This window comes from Arvicanthis niloticus, chromosome 2, assembly GCF_011762505.2.
Source record: "Arvicanthis niloticus isolate mArvNil1 chromosome 2, mArvNil1.pat.X, whole genome shotgun sequence".
Taxonomy (NCBI): domain Eukaryota; kingdom Metazoa; phylum Chordata; class Mammalia; order Rodentia; family Muridae; genus Arvicanthis; species Arvicanthis niloticus.
In genome coordinates, this window is record NC_047659.1 from 137,967,847 (window position 1) to 137,989,462 (window position 21,616).

At 48.2% G+C, this 21,616-nt stretch overlaps 1 protein-coding gene across 1 annotated transcript in view; it reads right to left on the minus strand.

Moving 5' to 3' along the window:
* Positions 1–9,312: 9,312 nt before the first annotated feature.
* Zfp64 (ZFP64 zinc finger protein) overlaps positions 9,313–21,616 on the minus strand; it is a 30,858-nt gene continuing 18,554 nt past the window's right edge. The window contains exons 5-6 of the mRNA XM_034495866.2: positions 19,587–19,838; positions 9,313–10,875 (exon numbers count right to left, since the gene is read on the minus strand). Coding sequence (XP_034351757.1) covers positions 9,602–10,875; positions 19,587–19,838 — 1,526 coding nt within the window. The 3' untranslated portion in view covers positions 9,313–9,601. The remainder of the gene's footprint in view (positions 10,876–19,586; positions 19,839–21,616) is intronic.

Genomic DNA, 21,616 nt, shown 5'->3' on the forward strand with positions numbered 1-21,616 from the left:
TTGTATCTGTCTGTAGTTCTGGCTGTCCTGGAACTCTCTCTGTAGACCAGGCTGGCCTCAGACTCAGATCTGCCTGCCTCTGCATCTGAGTGCTGGGACTAAAGGTGCCACCATGTTCTGCTGGATCTCTCAGATTATTGTCACTGTTCATTCACTTTGACAGATGTAGGATAATCATGGGATGAAAATACCATAATTTAGCCATTGTTCTCCTGGGCAGCTGTGCTGCTGCCAGGCCCTTGCTGCTGACAATCTAGACCAGGCTCACCTTGGTTGACTTCAATGAGCTCTGTCTGTCTCTGCCTCCTGAGTGACAAGATAAAAGTTCCCTTTGGTTTCCCAGTGGCCAATTCCCTTAGACTGGGTGTATAGGTAATGTTATGTGTACCAGAGCTGGAGAGACAGCTTAGCAGTTAAGAGCATTGGTCACTTTTGCAGAGGACCTGGACTCAATACCCAGCACCTACTGATGGCTCACAACCACCTGTAACTCCAGTTCCAGGGGATCTAATGGCATCTTCTGGCCTCCTCAGGTACCAGGAACTCTGGTGCACAGACATGTGCAGGAGAAACACTCATATACATAAAATAAAAATAATAAATAAAAGCTTTAAGGGTATGTGTGGCCAGTATTTAGGTCATACTATTTTACAAAGTACCTATTTAAAGTTTTAGCCAGTCTGTCTGTCTGTCTGTCTGTCTGTCTGCTTCCTTTTTTCTTATCTGTTTTCCTCTCCCCTCTCTTCTGATAGAGTCTCCCTATCTATCCCAGGCTGTCTTGGAACATGCACATGCAGCCATCCTCCTGCCTCAGAGTTCAGTGCTAGGGTTAGAAGCCTGCTTGACACTTGTTCAAAGTCCTACTCCTATGTCAATTATTATACATTATTACTGCATTTATTACCTAGTCTCAATGACTTGATTTCAAGGACCATGACTAAAAATTGTGGGAAAGAAATCCCAGGGTTTGTGTTCAGGAGCCACGGTTTGTTACCTTCTGTTCAGTTTTTACATCAAATGTTTTGTGTGTGTGTGTGTGTGTGTGTGTGTGTGTGTGTGGTGTATCTCCACATGGGGATATATGTGCACCTATGTTCAGAGGCCAGAGGAGGACATCGGGTGTCCTGCTCTGCCATTTTCAGCCTTATTTACTTGACAGTGGGCCTTCACTGAACCTGGAGCTAGGCCAGCCAGCAAGCAGTCCATCCCTGTCTCCACCTCCATCTCCCCAAGGCTGCAATTACAGGTCTGTGTATGGAGCACGTCCATCTTGGCCCCACTGCCTGCATCTGAACTCAGATCCTCAAAGGAGCAAAGCCCTAGCTCTTCCCCACTGAGGTCAGTCATAATCAGGTAACTTTTCAACCTTAGGGGCTTTTGCAAATTCACCTGAAGAGGAAGTCACTTGGAAGCCCTGAAGATTTTGAGATGACACCTAAGCTGCTGGGGTCGGGGTGTCCTATGTAAGGTGACACTGCTCTTCCCTTCCCAAGCCTGCCTTTCTGCACTCTGGACCACTGTGGGAGTTACTTCCTCATTCTTGCCAGACCCATCACTTTCCTCTTCATAGGCTCTCAGGCTGCACACTTCCTTCACATAGCAAGTCAAGCTATCTTCTCTGGAATTAGCAGCTGGTCAAAGGGAAATTCTGGGACCCTATGGCTTTTCAAACTCCAAGTTAAACAGCACACCTCTGATTCATGAGAAGATGCTCCTGGTCCCTCTGTGGCCCTGTGTGTGTGTGTGTGTGTGTGTGTTTTGTACACCCATCAGTGTGTAACTACACACACCCACTCAGGAGCATGTGGAGCCAGAACAGGATGCCCATCATCTTCCTTTATCACCTTTGACAACCTTGAGATAGGGTCTCTCAATAAACCAATAACAAACAAACACCAAAACAAACAACCCTTCATCTGGCCAATCTGTCTCCCCCCACCCAATGTTGGGGATGCAGGTACTGGCTTTTTATGTGGGGACTGGGGACTTCATGTTTGCAGAAGAGCCTCTCCTACCACTTGTTGGGAACAAGCAAAAGAAAGTTATTCTAAGTGCTACCATTTCAGACTCCATTCAGTCATAGGAAGAAACTAAATTCAAAGTCCGAGGGCCCTAGGGGAGCTGGGGACTTCCTACAGCTGAACTGCTTCTGTTGTAAACAGTCATCTGAGGGACAACGTCTCCCTCTTGCTCGCAGTGTCAAACAAGCTCGTGTTTCCAAGCCTAGGAACGAACACCTATCCCAGTTCTCTGAATGTTTTCTTAATTGTCTGTTAATCCATAAGAATATAGAGATTACTGTTATCTAAACCAAGGCGCATACGTTATAAAGATATATAACCAATTGCCTGTTATGCCTGAATTATCTACATGTGTCCCCTTATCACCCCGAGCTCCAGAACGAATGTCTAGGAGACTGAATTAAGGACCCTAAAGCCCGGTTACTGGATACAACCCAGTCTCCAACTGGTTCTCTCTTGCTTAATCCATGATGCCAAAATACAACTGGATAACACTGCAGCTCCTCGCAGGTCACCCCTCGATTTGTTCCCATCCTTTTAAAATGTACAATTTCCCTTCAGGGACATTGTTCAGATCCAAAAATGGCCGCCTCCCTGAGTGCTCAGAAAAAAAGCTCTCGTTTTTTTAACGTTCCGCACCGGAAGCGACTTTTCTCAGCTTCCGCCTCGAACCCAACGCACGGTGCCATCTCTCCAGCTTCTGTGAGATCTTTTGAAACCCGCCATTTGCTCCCCACTTTTCCTAATGAAATGGCAATGCTGCTACAGTTGGGGGACCGTGATGAGCAACCTTATGTGTGGGGTACAGAGGATGTCTGCTACTGAGGCAGTGGTCTACGTGTTACTAATTATTGATAACGATAGGGGGCGTGTTACACTGACCCGTGACAATAGTGAGTACTCAGTCCACTCTAACTAGACAAGACACTGTCTTCTCCTGGAAATACACTCGAAGCAAACATGCAGGGCCTGACATTAATCTCCTGAGCTGCAGAATTCACTTATTTCTGCACCAGCTGCAGCCCATATACATTCCTGAGACCACAGAAATAACGGGTTTCTATGTTCACAGACACGGAAAATGCTTGAGGTTGTATCAACTGGGATATCCAAAGGTCAAGAAGCGGAGGACGTACTGTGACTGTCCGTATGCACATCAATACACACGCAACAGGGTATGAAGGGTAACACAGATTTAGAGACACTTTGAAATGCAGGAGGTGGCCTGTGACTGGTCCCTGGAGATGAGGACAGAAAAAAAAAATACAATGGAGGTGTGGTTGACTGACTTGTAGGGATAGCTCTTTTCACAATCGTTTTTAAAAGGTAGGGGTGGCTGGAGAGATGGCTCAGTGGTTAGGAGCATGGGATGCTTTTCTAGAGGACCCATGTTCAGTTCCCGGCATCCACATGGTTACTCACACCATCTGTGACTTCAGCTATAGGAGATCTGATGCCCTCGTCTGTCCTGTCCTCCACGGGCACCGAATGTACACACAGGACCAACATACGCAGAAGCAAAACATCCACACTCAGAAAATATGTTTTAAAAAAAATAATTAAAAATATTTATTTTTAACTGTGTCTATCTACATGTCTGTGTTGGGCATGTGAACATGAATACAGGTTTCCTGGGAGGTCAGGAGAAAGTGTCAGAGTCCCTGGGGTTGATGTCACAGGCAGCAGGGAGAAACACAATATGTGTCCTGGGAATTGAACTCAGGTCCTCTCTAGAGCTGTCTACTTAGGCCCTACATTTTTCAAAAGTTTAAACAATAAATTTGGTCTATCTGTAAAAATGATAGATGTGCCAGTTCAGGGCAAGCCCTGGCCCCAAATGAACAACAAACACTAAGCCTCCTTGGGCGATGCCTCCTACCTTGAGGTGTGGCACATTCTTGGATTGAACAAATCCATCACCTTCTCACTTCCTTGCCAGCATCTTCCACTACCTCTTTTTGAGGGGTGGGGGTGGGGAAGGTAAGCTTTACTTAAAAATTTCATCACCTCGTGACACACTGCACAATCTTGCCTCTTTCACCGAGTGTCTCTCCTTCCCTGGAATCTGGAAGTCTGTGATTCAACATGTTCCCACAGGCAGCCGAGTCTGTTTTCATCCATCCCCTCCATCCCCCCCCCCCCCCCCCATCCAGTGTGTGAATACACCGCACTGGGAGTCTTGCGAAGCCAAAGGCGCTCGCTCCTGGCTTGGTAATTCTGAGCAATGAAGGTATGCACGCACGTTCCTGCCCAGGTTTCTTGGTCTGTGTATAGAAAGACGCTTCTCCATACTGAGTTTGCACTGAACCAGCTCCCCAGGTGATTCAAATATGAGAAGCGCTGAGATCAGAACCTGATTTTTAACGAGATCCCCAGAGTGCCATATTGGCACGGATCGGCTGGGCCGTGGGATCTGGCTCGGCCTTCCCCGGAAGTGTTAAACTCGGTTCTAACTCCGCTTTACCGGTTTACATTCTCATCTGCACATTATTTTTAGATTAAAAAGAAAATAACCAGGACGAGGGGGCTGGCAAGATAGCTGGGAGCTTTGTAAAAGTCTCTGCCTCTCAAGCCCCAGGAAATCCACAGTGGAAGGAACGAACCAATCCCACAAAGGTGTCCTCTGAGCTCCACACACACACTGTAGCATGCATGCACCCCAAATTCCCACACAATAATAAAGAAAGCTGGGGACGTAGCTCAGTTGGTAGAGTGCTAGCCTAGCATGCACAGAAGCCCTGGGTTCAGTCCCCAGCAGCACATGAGAACCGGTACCTCACAGCTGTGAGCTCAGCACTCAGAAGATGCAGGCAGTGGGGATTATGAGTTCAAGGCTATCCCTGGCTACACAGAGAATCCAAAGCCAACCTGAGCTATCGGAGACCTGGTCTCAAAAACAAAGAACACACAAAAAATGACTCCCCCACCCCTTTGTTACAGCAAAGACTGTAACAGACCAGCAAGGAACAGTCTTAGCTGATAAGGGTGGGTGGCACTTTGTGTGGCTGGTTCAATGGCTCAGTGTCATTAAACTGCCTTCTCTTCTGTCCCCATCTGTCTTGATCTAAATGCTTGTTTCCCTTCAAAATCATACGCTGAGAAGGAAGTGTTTATGTTACAAGGGTGGGACCCAACTGGATGGATTAGTATCCTTATAAAGCAGACTCCATGGGAGTGGAGGTGGAAATATTTAAGGCACATCTTAAATGTGCATGGAATCTGAGGAAGAAATAATTTTTTTTTTTTTTTTTTTTTTTTTTTTTTTTTTTTTTTTTTTTTTTTTTTTTTTTTTTTTTTTTTTTTTTTTTTTGAGACAGGGTTTCTCTGTATAGCCCTGGCTGTCCTGGAACTCACTCTGTACACCAGGCTGGCCTTGAACTCAGAAATCTGCCTGCCTCTGCCTTCTAAGTGCTGGGATTAAAGGCATGAGCCACCACTTCCCGACCCAAAAAAAAAAAAAAAAAATCATTTAAAATAAATAAGAGACTTCAGAAATACAATTCTTGCTCAGATGCTGACACCTGTATCTGGTGCTTCAGCCTCCGACCTCCGGTCATGAGGGAAGTGACCTGATCACCCCTGGCCTGAGGGAACAGGACAGATGGCAATGACAGAGGGGCCATGCCTATGGGGATGAAAAGAGGTAACACTTGTGGGCTAAGGCTGGTTTGAAACACAGTTTACTTGCGTATGTGTTTGTTTGATGCTGGTAAGGATTGAACCCAGGACCTTGTACATTCTAGGCAAGGGCTCTACCACTGAGCTATGCCCCCGGCTTTCCTTAAACCTCCATAAGCCCCAAGTTTCTAAGCTGTAAAATGCTTTCCCCAGATATTGAGAGGAAATGTGTCTGGCTGGAGAGGTGGCTCAGAAATTAAGAGCACTGGCTTCTCTTTTGGAGGACCTGAGTTGAGTTCCCAGCACCCACATAGCATTGCAATCATTTTTAACTCCAGTTCCAGAGGAGCTGATGCCCTCTTCTGGCCTCCATGGGTACTGCATGCACACGGTACATAAACATACACAGGCAAAACAAACACAAAATCAAAATCAAAATAAATTAGTTAAGAGACAATGTGTGTAAGGGACAAACGAACAGTAACTAATTCAGAACATTAGTTACCATCTGGCTGTGGGAAACCAACCCCTCCTCTTCCTACACTATAATACTTTCTGTGACTATTTTAAAATAGAAAAATAATTGTGAATTGTATTGATTTTAATGGGCATATATACTGTGCCAGAAAATACTTTGGAAACACTTTGGTATAGAAGACAGATTTGGGGGCTGAAGAGATGGTTCAGTGGCTGACAGTGCTTACTGCTTTTGCAGAGGACCCCAATCTAGTTCCCAACACCACTCAGTGGCTCATAGCCGCCAATAACTCTAGTTCCAGGTGATGCAGCGCCCTCTTCTGGTCTCCACTGGCACTGCATGCACATGGTGCACAGACATGCATGCAGGCAAAATACATATAAAATAAAAATAAATAAAGCCCAGAGGTGGTGGTGCACACCTTTAATCCCAGCATTCAGGAGACAGAGGCAGGTAGATCATGGGAGTTTGAGGCTATCCTGGTCTACATAATGAGTTCCAGGACAGCCAGAGCTACAGAGAAACCCTGTCTTGGGAAACAAAACAGCACCCCCCCCTCCAAAAACGGGGAAAAAAAAGAGTAAATATTTAAGAAAAATTGTGGGTGCTATGGCACATAGCACCCCACCTACATATACACAAAATAAATAATTATAAACCTCACATATTTTCCTGGTCATATTCTTGGACCCAAACCATTAACATTAGAGAGCAGAAACAAAGTATGCCTTCCCAAATCTGAGCTACTTAAAAACCAGGGAACATAGTTTTAGCCCCCAGATTGCAGTTCCTCCAAACAACTCCCTAAAAACAGAAACAGCAATATAGCTGGACACACGGAGGAAGGACATGCCACAGAAGTCCACAGGTGTGGAGGGAAGTTTTGAAAGGTCCAAATAGGCAAAGGGATTCCAAACCTTGTATGCTGTGGGGCTTTCTGATTTTTACCCAAGTTGGAGTAAGCAAGTCATTATTCTTGCTTTTATGAAAATAGAGAATTTCTGGCAAAGAGCGGAGACTGTGATGTAATAAGAATTACGCTCAGATACAGATCCAGGAAAACAGAGGAAGGAGTCAGACTCAAGGCAGGGTTTTCCAGGGACGTGAAGTAGGCATTTAACACAGGTAAGACTCCAGTGTGACCCTGAACCCCAGCCTCCTTATGTAACCCCGTTTGACCTTCAACTTGCTACAGAGGTTAACCGTGAACTTCTGATCCTCCTGTCTTTAATCCCAGACTGCTGGGATTTTACAAGCATGCACCACGGGTGTGGGGTGGGGTGGTGGATGATGGAACCCAGGTCTTCCTGCATGTTAGGCAAGCACTTTTACTGACTGAGCCTACAACCTCAGGGCCTTTAACTAGTGTTTTGGATTCACCCAGTTTATTACCCAAAGCAGAAACCATCTCTTCATATAAAAGTGAGATGACTGCATGACCACTTTCATTCAATAAATTCATGTTACTGAAGAATGAAGGTAGGCCGTTGTGGCTAAGACATGACCAGGCACTCCTACAACATTCTAAGACGATTTTGTTGTTGTTGTTAATAGTGATCAACCGCATTCATCTGTCTATCCTGGCAGACACTGGAAATCAGAGACATTCCTAGACTTTTGTTTCACATTCTTAGGCATTCTGGCTTGCTCTTTGGCGCCACCTAACGACTAATTCAAAAGGGAACGGTTAGAATCTCTCCTTTCGCTTTTGAACAAGGTGTTATTTAGACCCCAAGCTTGAGCAGAGATGGACATTTAAGAAGCCACATCTGAGAAAGCCCTGTCAAGTCTTAGCAGGATCCAACCGCTTATTAACATCTAAGCAGAAACATCAGAACCCTCAAGTCCCAAATTTCAAATGGGTGGGAGCCACATGTGGTGAGTGGCACTTGGGCTTGTAAACCTGTAATCCCAGCAGGCAGAAGGTGGATCCTCCTGGATCTTATTTGAGGTTATCCTGGCCTACAGAGCGAGACTTTGTCTCAAAAACAAAAGACACACAGTCTGGGCGGCTTTAGGTATCTGTGAAGGAGGGAGGTGTTTATGAGAGGGGCCCAAGCTCCCACTGTTGGAAGTTCCCTCTGATTCTGTAATGAGGCACAGGGCAGGAGAGATGGTTCACTGGTTAAGAGTTCATGCACTGTTCTTGCAGAGGCCCTGGGTTTGTGTCCCAGCACCCAAGCCACCTCAGAATCACTGGTAACTCCAGCTCCAGGAGGATCTGACACCCTCTCTGGCCCTCGTGGGTACCTGCACTGATGTGCACACATGCAGACACATGCACATAATGGAACACAAACTTCATCCGTCACCCTCTCTAATCATATTTTGAACTGCAACTAAGTATCGATATTCAGTGTGTTTAACCAGGTGTCAGGCCGCTGTTCCTCCTGGCTCCTCCTCGCCAGCACTCATTAGAAAATGGTCCGTCACAGCAGGGATCTATGTAGGGACACAAGTAGTCCACACAGACACAGACAGACAGACACACACACACACATACACACACACACACACACAGAGTCTCACACAAAGGCACACACACACACAGTCTCTCACACAGTCACAGGCACACAGTCTCTCTCTCTCTCTCTCACACACACACACGAACACACACACATACACGGTCTCTCTCATACACCCAGTCACACACACACACACACACACACACACACACACAGAATCTCACACACAGGCACACACACAGTCTCCCTTACACACACACACAGAATCTCTCACACACATAGTCACACACAGTCTCTCTCTCTCACAAACACACACACACGAACACACACACACATCTCTCTCATACACCCAGTCACACACACACACACACACACACACACACAGAGAATCTCACACACAGGCACACACACAGTCTCCCTTACACACACACACAGAATCTCTCACACACAGTCACACACAGTCTCTCTCTCTCACAAACACACACACACACGAACACACACACACATCTCTCTCATACACCAGTCACACACACACATACACATACACACACACACACACACGAACACACACACACATCTCTCTCATACACCAGTCACACACACACATACACACACACACACACACAAACACACACGTGCGCGCGCACGCATGCCCGTGCGTGCCCTAATTCTGGAAAGGGGTGTCTAAAAAGCCACAGAAGTACATACAAACTATACTATACAAACTGAATACAATGGAAAACCCAAACCCAAACACCTTTATTCCAGTTGAAAAAATTAAATCTGCAATATGGAAAAACAAACGAATGTCTTCAGTCCCTACTGCAGTGAACGCTAAATCCGTATTGGAATCAGCCTTGGGGACCGTTAAGACACAAGAACTTGCAGGAGGGTGGTCTCCACGTTGTTACCCTGTTAAAAATTACATAAAGTGTATAAAATACAATTTATTATGAGGGACCAGGCGCCTCTTAAAGTACTCCTCTTGTAGCTTCTCGTCTGTTAGCCCTCCCTCCATCCTAATCGGGTATGGAATCGGCCGGACAGAGCAGGGCAGGGTGTGCTGCCCCATGGATGATGGAGTAAGTCTGTTTGGGCAGTTCCTGCTGGGAAGAGAATATAGAGGGCGCCGTGGTGGCCACTGCGATGCTCTGGCCGCCATCGCTCACCACAGTCACTTCCGTAGTTCCCTCCTGAATCAGAGCGTTAAGGCCTTCGAAGTCCGAGCAGGTGATGCCCGAACTGGCAACGAACGTCTGGTTTCCCGTGCTTTCCTGGGTCCCAGCTGGGGTGGTGGGGATCAGAGTCTGCTGCAGGGTGGCCCCCGCCGTCTGATCATGGGTGGTCAGCAGGACAGTTGGCTGACTCAGGGCACCTGCTTCGCCGGGACACCCGGAGGACTGAGGAGGGGCAATGAGACTGACCTGGCGAAGGATCTGTAGCCGGCCGTTTCCCGGGATCTCCTCTGGGGTCTGGGCTACCAAGGTTGGGGGCACAATGTTGACGGCAGCTGCAGCCGCTTGGACGATGGTGTTCGTCTGAGGCACCTGATGCCCCACGATGATCTTAACCCTCCCCTCGCTGAACTGGGACACCTGGCTGGACTGGAGGGGGACCTGGAGATGTTCTACGGTGAGGGGCGCAGCCGGCTGCTTGCTGGGTTCAAGGTGAAGCTGTACTACAGTCACGTCCGAGTTCTTACTGTGGTACTCACTGTGCTGCCTTTTGTGGCTGCGGAGCGAGTCCTCCCGCATGAACGAGGCGTCACAGATGTCACAGTGGAACGTCTTCTTGGCATCCAGCTTGGTCACCTGCCGGCTGCTCTGCCTGCCACTGTCCTTCCTCTCCGGAGCCTCATTCTTGAGCATGTCCGCGTGGAACTTCTTCATGTGCTTGCTCAGGTTACTGGGTTGCTTGGTATCGAAGCTGCAGTAGCTGCACTTGAACGGGCGCTCGGTGCAGTGGATGCGCTCGTGCACGCGCAGCGCGGCCTTGCTGGAACAGGAGTAGCTGCACTGCGGGCACTTCTCCGGGTGCTCCGACTGGTGCAGGCGGCTGTGCTTCCGCAGGGTGGATTTGCTGTCACCCAGGAAGTCGCAGTGCGGACACTTGAAGTTATTCCCACTGTGCTTGATGCGGATGTGTGACTTGAGGTTTCCCTTCATGGTACAGCGGACATTGCAGAATTCGCACTTGAAAGGCTTCTCCCCCGAGTGCACACGCATGTGCCTTTTCAAGTCCGAGCTGATTTTGAACTTGGCACTACAGAGCCAGCACTGGAAGGGGGCGTCCCCTGTCAACACAAGGTGAGTTTCCATAAGAACAGGCAGGTTAACAACTACAGAGGATCCCCCCCAAAGCGCACACCAGAAAATGGCTTCTACCAAGGCAGGAAGGTGGCCCCCTCCTCGCTGCACTCCCAGCAGCCCTTGGGATTCTCTTCGGTACCCAAACCTGAGCCATCACCGTGTGCCTGCACGCCCCCGCCCTTAGAAAACCCAGAAAAGGAAAAAAGGGGATTTTGAAAAGAGCCATTTAAATGTCCTAGATAGGGTGTACAAATCTACTCCATAGGGGCCAGAAGAGAGTATTGGATCTCCTGTGAGCTGCCTGATGTGTGTTCTGGGAATTGAACCCAGGTCCTCCAGAAGAGCAGCCAATGCTCTTAACCACTGAGTCACCTCTCTATACCCTAGTTAAGACAGGCGGTTTGCTAGCTGGGGGCTGGCAGTTGCATAACCATCCCTCTGAATTCTGGTTGAACTAAGTGTCGTCAGAGACGTAGTAACACAATTCCTACAAGTCGGTGCCAGGCTCCATTCACGAGGGTCCCCCTGACCCTCCTACATGATGGCTACACCCAAGGATGACTCTTGCAGATTTTTATTAATAGAGACGTGTTTATTGCACAAGATTTAGTTTTCATTTACCGCCAGCTGTGCTCTCTACTTGGGGAGAAGTCACAGAATCCAGCTGCTCGGCTTTTGGTTTTTATGGATTTGTGTCTGTTGAAGGATGAGGGGGAGAGGGAAATTGCAAACATCTGAGTGAATGTGTTTTCCCAAATCATTCAATCAACCGATGCCAAGTCTGAATCACTGAAGGCAGCAATCATCAGGCAAGGGCCTTCTCCAGCGCAGTGTGATTTCGCGTGCACTTCTGTGTATATGCAATAAGGATGCCTATGTGTAGGTCTAAGGACAACCTCAGGGGTCACCCTCAGGAATGCTGACCACCTCACTTGAGACAGGGTCTCTCAGTGGTCTGGAATTCACAAAATGGGTCCTGCTGGCCACTGAGCCCCAGGAACCCACCTGTCTCTGCTAACCCAGTGCTGGGATCACAGCTATGTCCCACGGCTGACATTTTTGTGTGGAATCTAGGATCTGAGCTCTTATCAGCTGAGGCATTTCCCCAGGATTTCATTGATTGTTTAAGCAAGAGAGCTAATAGACAGTCAGGGTCTTGGGTTGGTTCTGGGGCAGTGGGAGCCATGCCAAGTATGATACAGGGTAGTCTTCTCCCTGCTGGCAACGTCTTCTGTGCAGTACTATACAAATGACTCAGGTCCTGAGACTGCATACATGACACATTCACGCTCACCTAGCAGCATGTGCCAGGGCTTGGTTCCAAGCCAGGCAATGGGTTTGTGACCCACTGTCACTTGCAGGCTTCCGAGACCTCGATCATGCTTCACTCCTTGGTAGAAGGCCAACAGCCCCCTGAGTGGTCTAATGGACTCAACAAGAGGCTGCAAGGATCAATCTAACTCAAAACCAAGATGCCAGAACTAAACAATACTTCATGTAGTTGATTGCCGCTAACATCGAGTAAGCTAACTCCTGAGCCAGAAGCTGGAAGCAGCAGCCTGTGGCCCAAATAAAGCTTGTTGGGTCAGGGCCATCTCTTCCTGTGCTGAAGACTTGAAGCCAGGGCTCACCCGTGCTGGGCAGCACAGTTTAAGCCTGGCCTTTTCCCTGCTTAGTCTCTTTAAAATTTATTTATTTATTTATTTACATTAGCACACTGTCACTCTCTTCAGAAACATCAGAAGAGCGCATCAGATCTCATTACAGATGGGAGCCACCATGTGGTTGCTGGGAATTGAACTCAGGTCTTCTGGAAGAGCAGTCAGTGCTCTTAACCGCTGAGCTATCTCTCCAGCGCTCTCCCCCCCCCCCCCCACCACCCTTAGTTTTTAATGTCAACTTGATACCACCCAGAGTCAACGGGACCCCCACCTGGAGAACTGTCTCCCTCAGACTGGCCTTTGGGAGTGGGAGGGCCACCCCTGTTGGCATCATCCCGAGGCAGGTGAGTCTGAGCTGTATAGGAAAGCCAGCACAGAACAAGCCAGAGGGCGTGCCAGCCGGAGGGCGTGCCAGCCAGAGGGCGAGCCAGCCAGCAGCAGCCCTAGCGGTTTCCGCTTCAGCTCCTGTCCCGACTTTCCCCAGTGGCCTGGGATGGGTGGGCAAACCCCTTTTTCCTTCAAACTGCCTTAGGTTATAATGTTCACTCGGCAACAGAGAAAATGAACATCGGCTATGCATAGGTGAGCTGCCGTGTCTGCAGCTATCTGGCCCTTAACAGCCCGATGAATTTCCTAAGTAATCTTTTTAATTAATAAAAATGTAGATGTGCAGGTATATGTGGCAGCCAGAGGTCAGTCCTGATGCTCGGGAGCCATCTACTGTGTGTGTGTGTTCCTCTGTGTGTATGTTCCTGTGTGTGTGTGTGTTTTCTTTCTGAGATAAGGTTTCTTTGCTTTTTGAGATAGGGTTTTTCATTGGTCTGGGCGCCAACAAGTAGGCTGGCTGGCTGTCCTCGCTGTCTGCCGCTAAGCCCAGCTTTTTATGTGAGTTCTGGGAATCGAACTCAGGTCCTCATGCCTGAGTGGCAAACATGGTCTGAACCATCTCCTGGCCCTTAACTGGTGTTTTTGGTAAACATTAGCCTTTTCCCTGCCTTCATACTCCCCCCCAACCCCCTTCCGAAAGTGTGGAAAAACTCATGGAACCCTTCTACAGGAAGATAAAATAGCACCAAACTAAAGTAAAACAGGAATCCAGAAGAAACCGATTACACTGAGACGGCTGGCAACATGTTCCTCGGCAGTGAGTAAGTAGCCACCTAGCGGTGGGTCTCAGAAGTACGAATTCTTCTAGACAGGTTTTCAAACTGTAATGACTGCTTTGAAACCCTGAGGTCCTTAGGCGACAAGTTCATAACTCGTGCTCAAACTAGAATGACAAACATTAACCTTTTCCCTTTTTCTTTTCTTCTTCTTCTTCTTCTTTTTTTTTAATCAATTCCATTAACGACAAAAATCCAGGGGGGGGGGAAGAAACGATAACAAAATCTCACAGTCAGAATGAAAAGTTAACATCAATTTCTTAGAGACTGAGTTTTTTTTTTTTTTTTAGACAAGATCTCTTGTAGCCCAGGCTAGCCTCTAACTCCCTATGTAGCTGAAGGTGACCGTGAACTCCTGTTTCCAATCCCCTAAGTGCAGAGATTACAGGCACACACCACTGTGCCCCCCTACCCTTCTTTACTTCCAACGCAAACATTTTTTTAAATTACTTTGACCATTTTGTGTTTTGCTCAAATGTATGTCTGTGCAGCACATGTGTGCAGTGCCCATGGATCCCAGGCCTGGAGTTACATGGCGGAGAGACATCATATGCTCAGTGTGTGTGTGTGTGTGTGTGTGTGTGTGTGTGTGTGTGTAGCTCAGAGGACAACTTGTGGGAGCCAGTCTGTCCTTTTACCACGTGGGTCCTGAGGACTGAACTCACATTACCAAGAAGCAAGCGTTTCTGCCCACTAAGCTGTCTCTCCAGCCCTAAGTGTTTTTATTGTTTTCTTTGCTTTTGTTTGTTGTTTTTTGAGACAGAGTTTCTCTGAGTAGACCTGGCTGTCCTCACAGAGATCCTCCTGCCTCTGCCTCCCAAGCGCTGGGACTAAAGGTGTGTGCCGCCACCGGCTAGCCCTTAATGTATTTCTGGCTGGCGCCTTAAATGCATTTCTTAAATGAAGTGTTAGTGGTCATAGCTCTTCAGCAGTCAATGACTGCGCCCTCTGCCCCCAGCATCCCAGGGCAGGGCTCAAGAAATGTTGCTGGGCACATTTAAACTGACAGAGCGTTCTTAACTTTCAGTTAAGATGACTGGTGGCTCAGCATAGAGCATCAGACCAACTGGCATCTGAAACACAGTGCTACTAACTTAAAGTTGTACAAGTGTCACAAGCAGACAGAAAACAAAATGAACATTACAGGAAAATGACACACCTGGCACGCATTTACAATGTTGGGAGAGACACCTTTACAGCATCTAAAGATGCCACTAATATGACTGAGTTCAACCAGGTAAGCCAAAATGGCCCTTTAATGGTGTTGTGTGAAATTAGGTACTGCTATGTAGCCATGGTTGACGCTGACCTATATTTTTCGTCTTTTTCTTTTTTTGCATATATTTTATTTTATTTCATTCTTCTTGTGTGTTTGTATGTTTGAGAGAGCACGTGGAGGCCAGAGGTTGATGTCTTCCTCCATCCGTCTCCCGTTTTACCAAGGCAGGGTCTTTCGATGGACTTGACTTGAAGCTTACCTATCTGGTGAGTCTGGTTAGTCTGCTTGCCCCAGGGATCCCCCATTCCCTCCTGCCAAGTGCTGGAACTACAGCCAGGCCACCATCCTTGTCCACCTGGTGCCCACCTGGTACTGGTCCACAGCACAACAAGTCCTTTAGCTAGTGAGCCATCTTCTTCGCCCCAGCTCTGGACTCTTAATCTTCCTGTCTCTGTTGGGTGCTTGGATTTTGGATGTGAGCCACCAAGCCCGGAAGAACCAGATTGAAGAAATGAAGAAGTGGGAGTTGAAAACAGGAGGGGGGGGGGGAAGGGGCTGGAGAGAGGGCTCAGCAGTCAGGAGTACTGACTGCTCTTCCAGAGGTCCTGAGTTCAATTCCCAGCAACCAAATGGTGGCTCACAACCATCTGTAATGGGATCTAATGCCCTCTTCTGGTGTGTCTGAAGACAGCTACAGTGTACTCACATAAATAAAGTCTTAAAAAAAAAAAAAATATATATATATATATATATATAAAAAAAACAGGAACAGATGATACACAGCAGGTTGGGAACCCACTGTGTCAGTGTCTTAGCTGTAGTAAGTCACACAAATGCCCCTAGATCTCCCACCTCCCATCCCTCCTGTGGCTTCTGACACCTAAACAATTATACAGACTTTTGACAAGGGCAGGGTGATGTGCTGTGACCAACATCAGGCTCAGAGGTCACTGGATTTGGCCAATACTGTTTAGCAGAATCAAGAAGGCTTGGCACAAAGGTTTATTTGTTGTTTGTTTGTTTGTTTGGTAGGGGTTGCTGAGAGGGGGTCTTATGTCACCCAGGGTGGCTTCAACTGTTTACAAAGCTGAGGATAACCCTGATCTACTGCTCTCCGGTCTCTACCTCCAGAGTGCTTCAATGACATAAAAAAAAAAAAAAAAAAAAAAAAAAAAAAATGGCGCTTGGAAATGGCTGTTTTGCTCACACACCGTGAGACGGTTGCTCCTGTCTAGTCCACTGTTCCAGAAAGATGACAACAGACATGTGGAGCCCAGGTAGACCACTCCAGCCCAGGGTAGACCACTCCAGCCCAGGGTACGGGGCCTTCTCATCACAGACAGCAGCTTCTCACTAAAGCCCAGCTGAGGACAGACAGTTACCTATAAGGGCCTCAGCCAATCCCAGCACATGATGAACAAAAGACGCGGCTACATTTAGAGAGGGTTTCGGGCAGGGGAGGTTGTCAGGAGCCTGGAACTGAGAGTCTGTCAAAGCAGAGGACCAACATCTTCAGCGTGGGTTTGGGGATCAAGCTGCAAAGATGGTAATTCACACTTAACAGCAAACACTGTATCAGCGAGACCTAACTCAGTCATCTGCACACTGGTGCACAGCCAGGCAGCCAGGGCTTGGAGGATGCTTCTGACTGGTGGTACAGGCACAGCGGCTCACACCTTCAGTCCCAGGTCTTGGGAGGCAGAGGCGGGCAGATCTACATGGTGAAACCTTGTTTCCAAACAAAATGAAACAAGTTTTTACAGGAGTGTGTGAGTGTGTATACTCCAACCCATGGAGCTCAGATGAGGGCAATGGATCTCCCAAAGTTACAGTTATATGTGGCTTCTTGTAAGCTGTGGGTTCTGGATCCTTGCACCTCTGGAAGAGTAGTGACCTTAACCACTGAGCGATCTCTCCAGCTCCTATAACTAGCCCCCCCCCCTTTTTAAAAAGATTTATTTAGGTATATATTTTATCTATATGAATGTTTTGTCTGCATGTCTGCTCACCACAAGAGAGTATTGCCAGACATGGTTGTGAGCTGCCGTGTAGACTCGGGAATCGAACTTGGGACCTGTGCAAGAGCAGCTAGTGCTCTTAAACCTCTGAGCCACCTCTCCAGCTCTTCCAACTGGCTTCTTAAAAGTAAAACAAAATCATGGGAACAAAGATCATGTCCTCTGATGAAAACCAAATAAGAAAGGGGAATCGTAATATAAGGTTTCGGCCAAATCTCCAAAAGAATTAAGCTGGTACCAGGAGGTCACTGTCAGAAGAAACGTCTACAACTGAGTCCAGACAGAGGAAGGATGCCCCCTCATGTAACTAGTTTTAAGTCATACAAATATACAGCAAACTCAAAGTGTTTTTTTTTTTTTTTTTTTTTTAATCTTTTTTTTCCCCCCACTTTGAGACAGGGTTTCTCTATGTAGCTCTGGTTGTCCTGAAACTTGCTCATTAGACCAGGCTGGCCTCGAACTCAGAGAAGCGCCTGCCTCTGCTTCCCGAGTGCTGGGATTAAAGGTGTGTGCCACTATACAGCTCAAGAAACCCAAAAGTTTAAAGACCACTTGCTCCAGTAGCCACGGCACACAAATCTACACTAAAACAAAAGCAGAAAAGGACTTGTCTCGGGCCTTTGCACACCCGTACATCAGTGCACCCCCTTCCGCAGGCAGCAAGCAGGAGGAGACGATTTCTCCCAAGAAATGTAACCAGAAAGCATGTCCCAAGTGGAAGGAGCCAGAGCTAGACCACCCCCCAGAACCAAGAAGTGTCCCTTGTCCCCGGGAGGGATATGCCAGGAGAGATTTCAGGTGTGCTGGAACCAGTCACAGCTGGTTCTCATCCCCACCTCCCAAGAACAGGATTACTGCCAATGCCCGTGCTCAGTGTGTCTGTCACAGCGTGTATTATCCTTTTGTGACCTGAGGAGCCCAGTCAGTCCTCATCTCTGGGTCTGATCCTATGGCTGCCTGAGATTTATGGGGGTACTGGAGATGGTATAGATGTCAGAGCTGAGCCTGACGGTGGGGACAAAGGTAGACCGTCACTGTTCGCATGAATGGCTCCAAATCTTCACCCCCTCATGTCGCCCTGGCCTTTGTCATGTAATCTGGTGGTGGCCTGTCCCATGGCTAAGCTCAGTTCCATCCCTGACACCTGTGACTTGCTTTAGGTGCCAACGTGTTGCTTGTGAATGCATGCACCCAGAGGCTTCGTTGGACTTCCACATTGGGCTTGCTTGCTGGTTCCTCTGTGGTGATCATGATGAAGCCGAGCCCGGGCCAGCCACAGGCCTGAGAGGAGGACCAGAAACAGAGGGAGCACAGCCTGGTCACCCCGGCTGAGACCAGCACACATCTGCCAAACCCAGCAGAGGTAGGCAGACACCGAGCCTTCTCATGTGTGGCTAATCTGAGCCAACATCAATAGTAACTCTGCCGACCTGAGGCACGTGAGTAATATCTGCAGTAGTCCACCATCCAGACGTGGTTGTTACGAGGCACGGCTGTATCATTAGCTAACCGATACACAAGCCGAAATCAGCTCTGTTAAGTGCTACGAGCCTCCGGCTCTGCCGCCTTTGCTGTGTGTATGTTTTCCAGAGCTGAGTATTCAGCCCAGGGTCTCTCACTTGCACCAAGTGCCACCACAGAGTCACGTCCTCGGCCTTTGCTGTGTGATCAAAGTGCACTATTCCGAATGTGCCAGCGCATCATCTAAAAAAACGACTGAACCGACTGTAACGCGGGCGATTATTAACAACCCGTTGTTTGTATCTATTTCACGGACTGTAGTCCCTCAATCCCACACTTAACAGTTACATAAAAACACACAGATACCTATCAACTTGACGACGGCTCCAGCGTTACTGGGACAGCGTGGCAGAGAAGAGGATGGACGACCACCTCAGCGCCTTTAAAACTGTTTCTTTGAGGCAGGGTCTCAGGGAGCCCCAGGCTGAGCTTTCGCTCTGGATGCAGCCAAGGATGACCTTGAACTCCTGATCCTCCTGCCTTCTCCTCTTGAGTCACCTCCTGAGCCAGGCTCTTGCTACCACGCCTGGTTTACGTGGTGCTGGGGACTGAACTCGGGGCTCTACGCACGCTATGTAAGTATTCCGCCAGCGGAGCCACACCCCCAGCCCCTGAATTAAAAATGGCAACAACAACAACAACAACAACAACATCGGTGATTTTTTTTTAAGTGTAGTTTTTAGAGACAGTGTTTCCTTACAGCCCAGGTTGGCCTTGAACTTGATATGTAGCTGAGGCTGATCCTCCTGCTTCCACCTCTCAAGGGCTGACAGTACAGGTTGACCACGCCTGGTTTGTGTGGTACTGGGGATGGCACCCAGGGCTTTGTACTGCCAAGACAGTCACACCTCCGGGCCATAAATTAAAAATAATAATTTATAAAAATCATATTTTTTTAAAAAAGGAGACCAGGTACTCATATAGCCCGGATCGGCCTAACACTCCTGATCTTCTTGCCTCCACCTCTCCAGTGTTGCCATTACAGATGTGTGCCTTTAAAGTGGTGCTGAGGATGCGGCCCTGTGCATGCTGGGTAAGTGCTCTGCCCACCAGGCCACACCCCCAGCTCCTCCCCCTCTACCCCCTGGTAGCCGGAGGTGGAGCGCTGCTTACCTGTGTGTGAGCGCAGGTGCACGGTGAGCTGGCTGGAGTTGCGGCTGGCATAGGGACAGATCTGGCACTTGAAGGGTCGCTCGTCCGAGTGGATGCGCAGGTGTTTGTTGAGGCTGCTGCTGTCGGCCGCCGCGTAGTCGCACGTCTTGCACTTGTAGGGCTTGACGCCTGTGTGGCAGCGCATGTGCGTCTTCAGCTTGTCCTTCCGGCTGAAGCACTTCCCGCACACCTCGCACTTGTGGGGTTTGTCACCTTTGGGTGCACACGCGAGCCGCGGCGTGGAAACAAGATTGAAAAGTTAACGTTTGCTTCCCTACATCTTAGAAGAGGACTAACCTGCAGGCCCCAGGGGTTGTTGAAAGAGCTCACAGGCGCGGGGCACGGTGGCTACACTCGCTGCATTGCTTATTAGAATTTTCAAACTTTTTTTTCCTAAGACGAGTATGAATTCCTTATTAATTAAAAGTACACAGCAACTAAATAAATAAACAAAAAACTTTTGTTGTTTCCAGACGGATCCTGTAGCTCAGGCTGGCCTCAAACTTGTTATGTAACCCAGGCTGGCCTTAACTTCTCTGCCTCCAATTCTGGAGTGCTGGTGTTAGAAGCATGCCTCAGTACCCCAGGCTTTAAAATAAGAATGTTGCAGGATTATTTCTGTCCCCAATACTCGATGTTCCCTAAACCTTAGAAGGCCTGGTATAAATGTTCTGTCCACCTGTCTCAACTTCATCATTTTTTAAATTTTGGTTATCGTTCTCCCCCACCCCCACCCTTTAAGACAGGATCTCACCATGCGGCCCTGGCTGGCCTGGAACTTGCTATGGAGACCAAGTAGGCCTAGAACTCAAAGAGACTTGCCTCCTTCTGCTTCCCAAGTGCTGGGATTAAATATGTGCACCCATAATACCTGACAGTTTTTAACTGCATATTTTGATATTTCCCACACTAACATACTATTTAATGTTACACACATGCTCACGCGCGCACACACACACACACACTGAAGGACACTGATGTAATGTGAAGCTGCCATCTTCTCTACCCATTCCCTTTTTTTCACAGCCCTGAGCTGCAGTGGCCTGCCTTCCTCAGCTGCCTGACGGGTCCATGCAATTACCTGACGGACACACAGCCATCTTGCCTAGGTACTGCTTAGGTTTCTGTTATAGCAGCATAACACATCAACCCTTTAGCAATGATCTGTAGTGTCCCTATTTAGTGAGAGAGAGAGAGAGAAAGAGAGAGAGAGAGAGAGAGAGAGAGAGACAGAGACAGAGAGACAGAGAGGGTGAGAGAGAGAGAGACAGACAGAGAGAGAGAGAGAGAGACAGAGAGACAGAGAGAGAGAGGGTGAGAGAGAGAGAGACAGAGACAGAGAGAGAGAGAGAGAGAGAGAGAGAGAGATTTCTGTGTGGGCATGTGTGGAGGTCAGAGGGCAACTCGCAGAGGTTGGCTCTTTCCCCCACCAGTGTGGGTCTTGGAACCAAACTCATGTCTTCAGGCTTGTCAGGAAGCCCCACTAAGCCATCTCACCAGCCCAGTGTGGTAGGTGTGTGTGTTGTTAGGGAAGCGCTAGGGTCTTGAGATTGCTAGGCACGTGTTCTATAACTGGGCTACATCCCACCTCCTTTTAATTAACTAACTTTTGTATATGAACTTTATTTTCATTTAGTACAAAAAACTGCCAGCTTATGTCTTTTTATTTTTCTGAGACAGTCTCATGAATCCCAGCTTGGTTTTGAATTTGCTAAGAAGCCAAAAATGACCCTGAACTTCTGATAGTCCCGCTTCTATCTCCAGGGCGTTGGGAATTCAGGTGTGGACCATCTCCTCCTTCTAAGGATGAACTTCTAAGGAAGAACTTCCTGCAAGTCAGGCTAGTGATGCACCGCTTGAGCCACGCCCCCAAGCCACGCCCCCAGCCCCCTCACATCTATTTAGACACTTCACTCTTCCGATGGCCTATCTGAGGGTTGTTTTGTTTCATCCTCTTTACAAAGCTGGCGCTAGGGCACTGGAGAGATGGC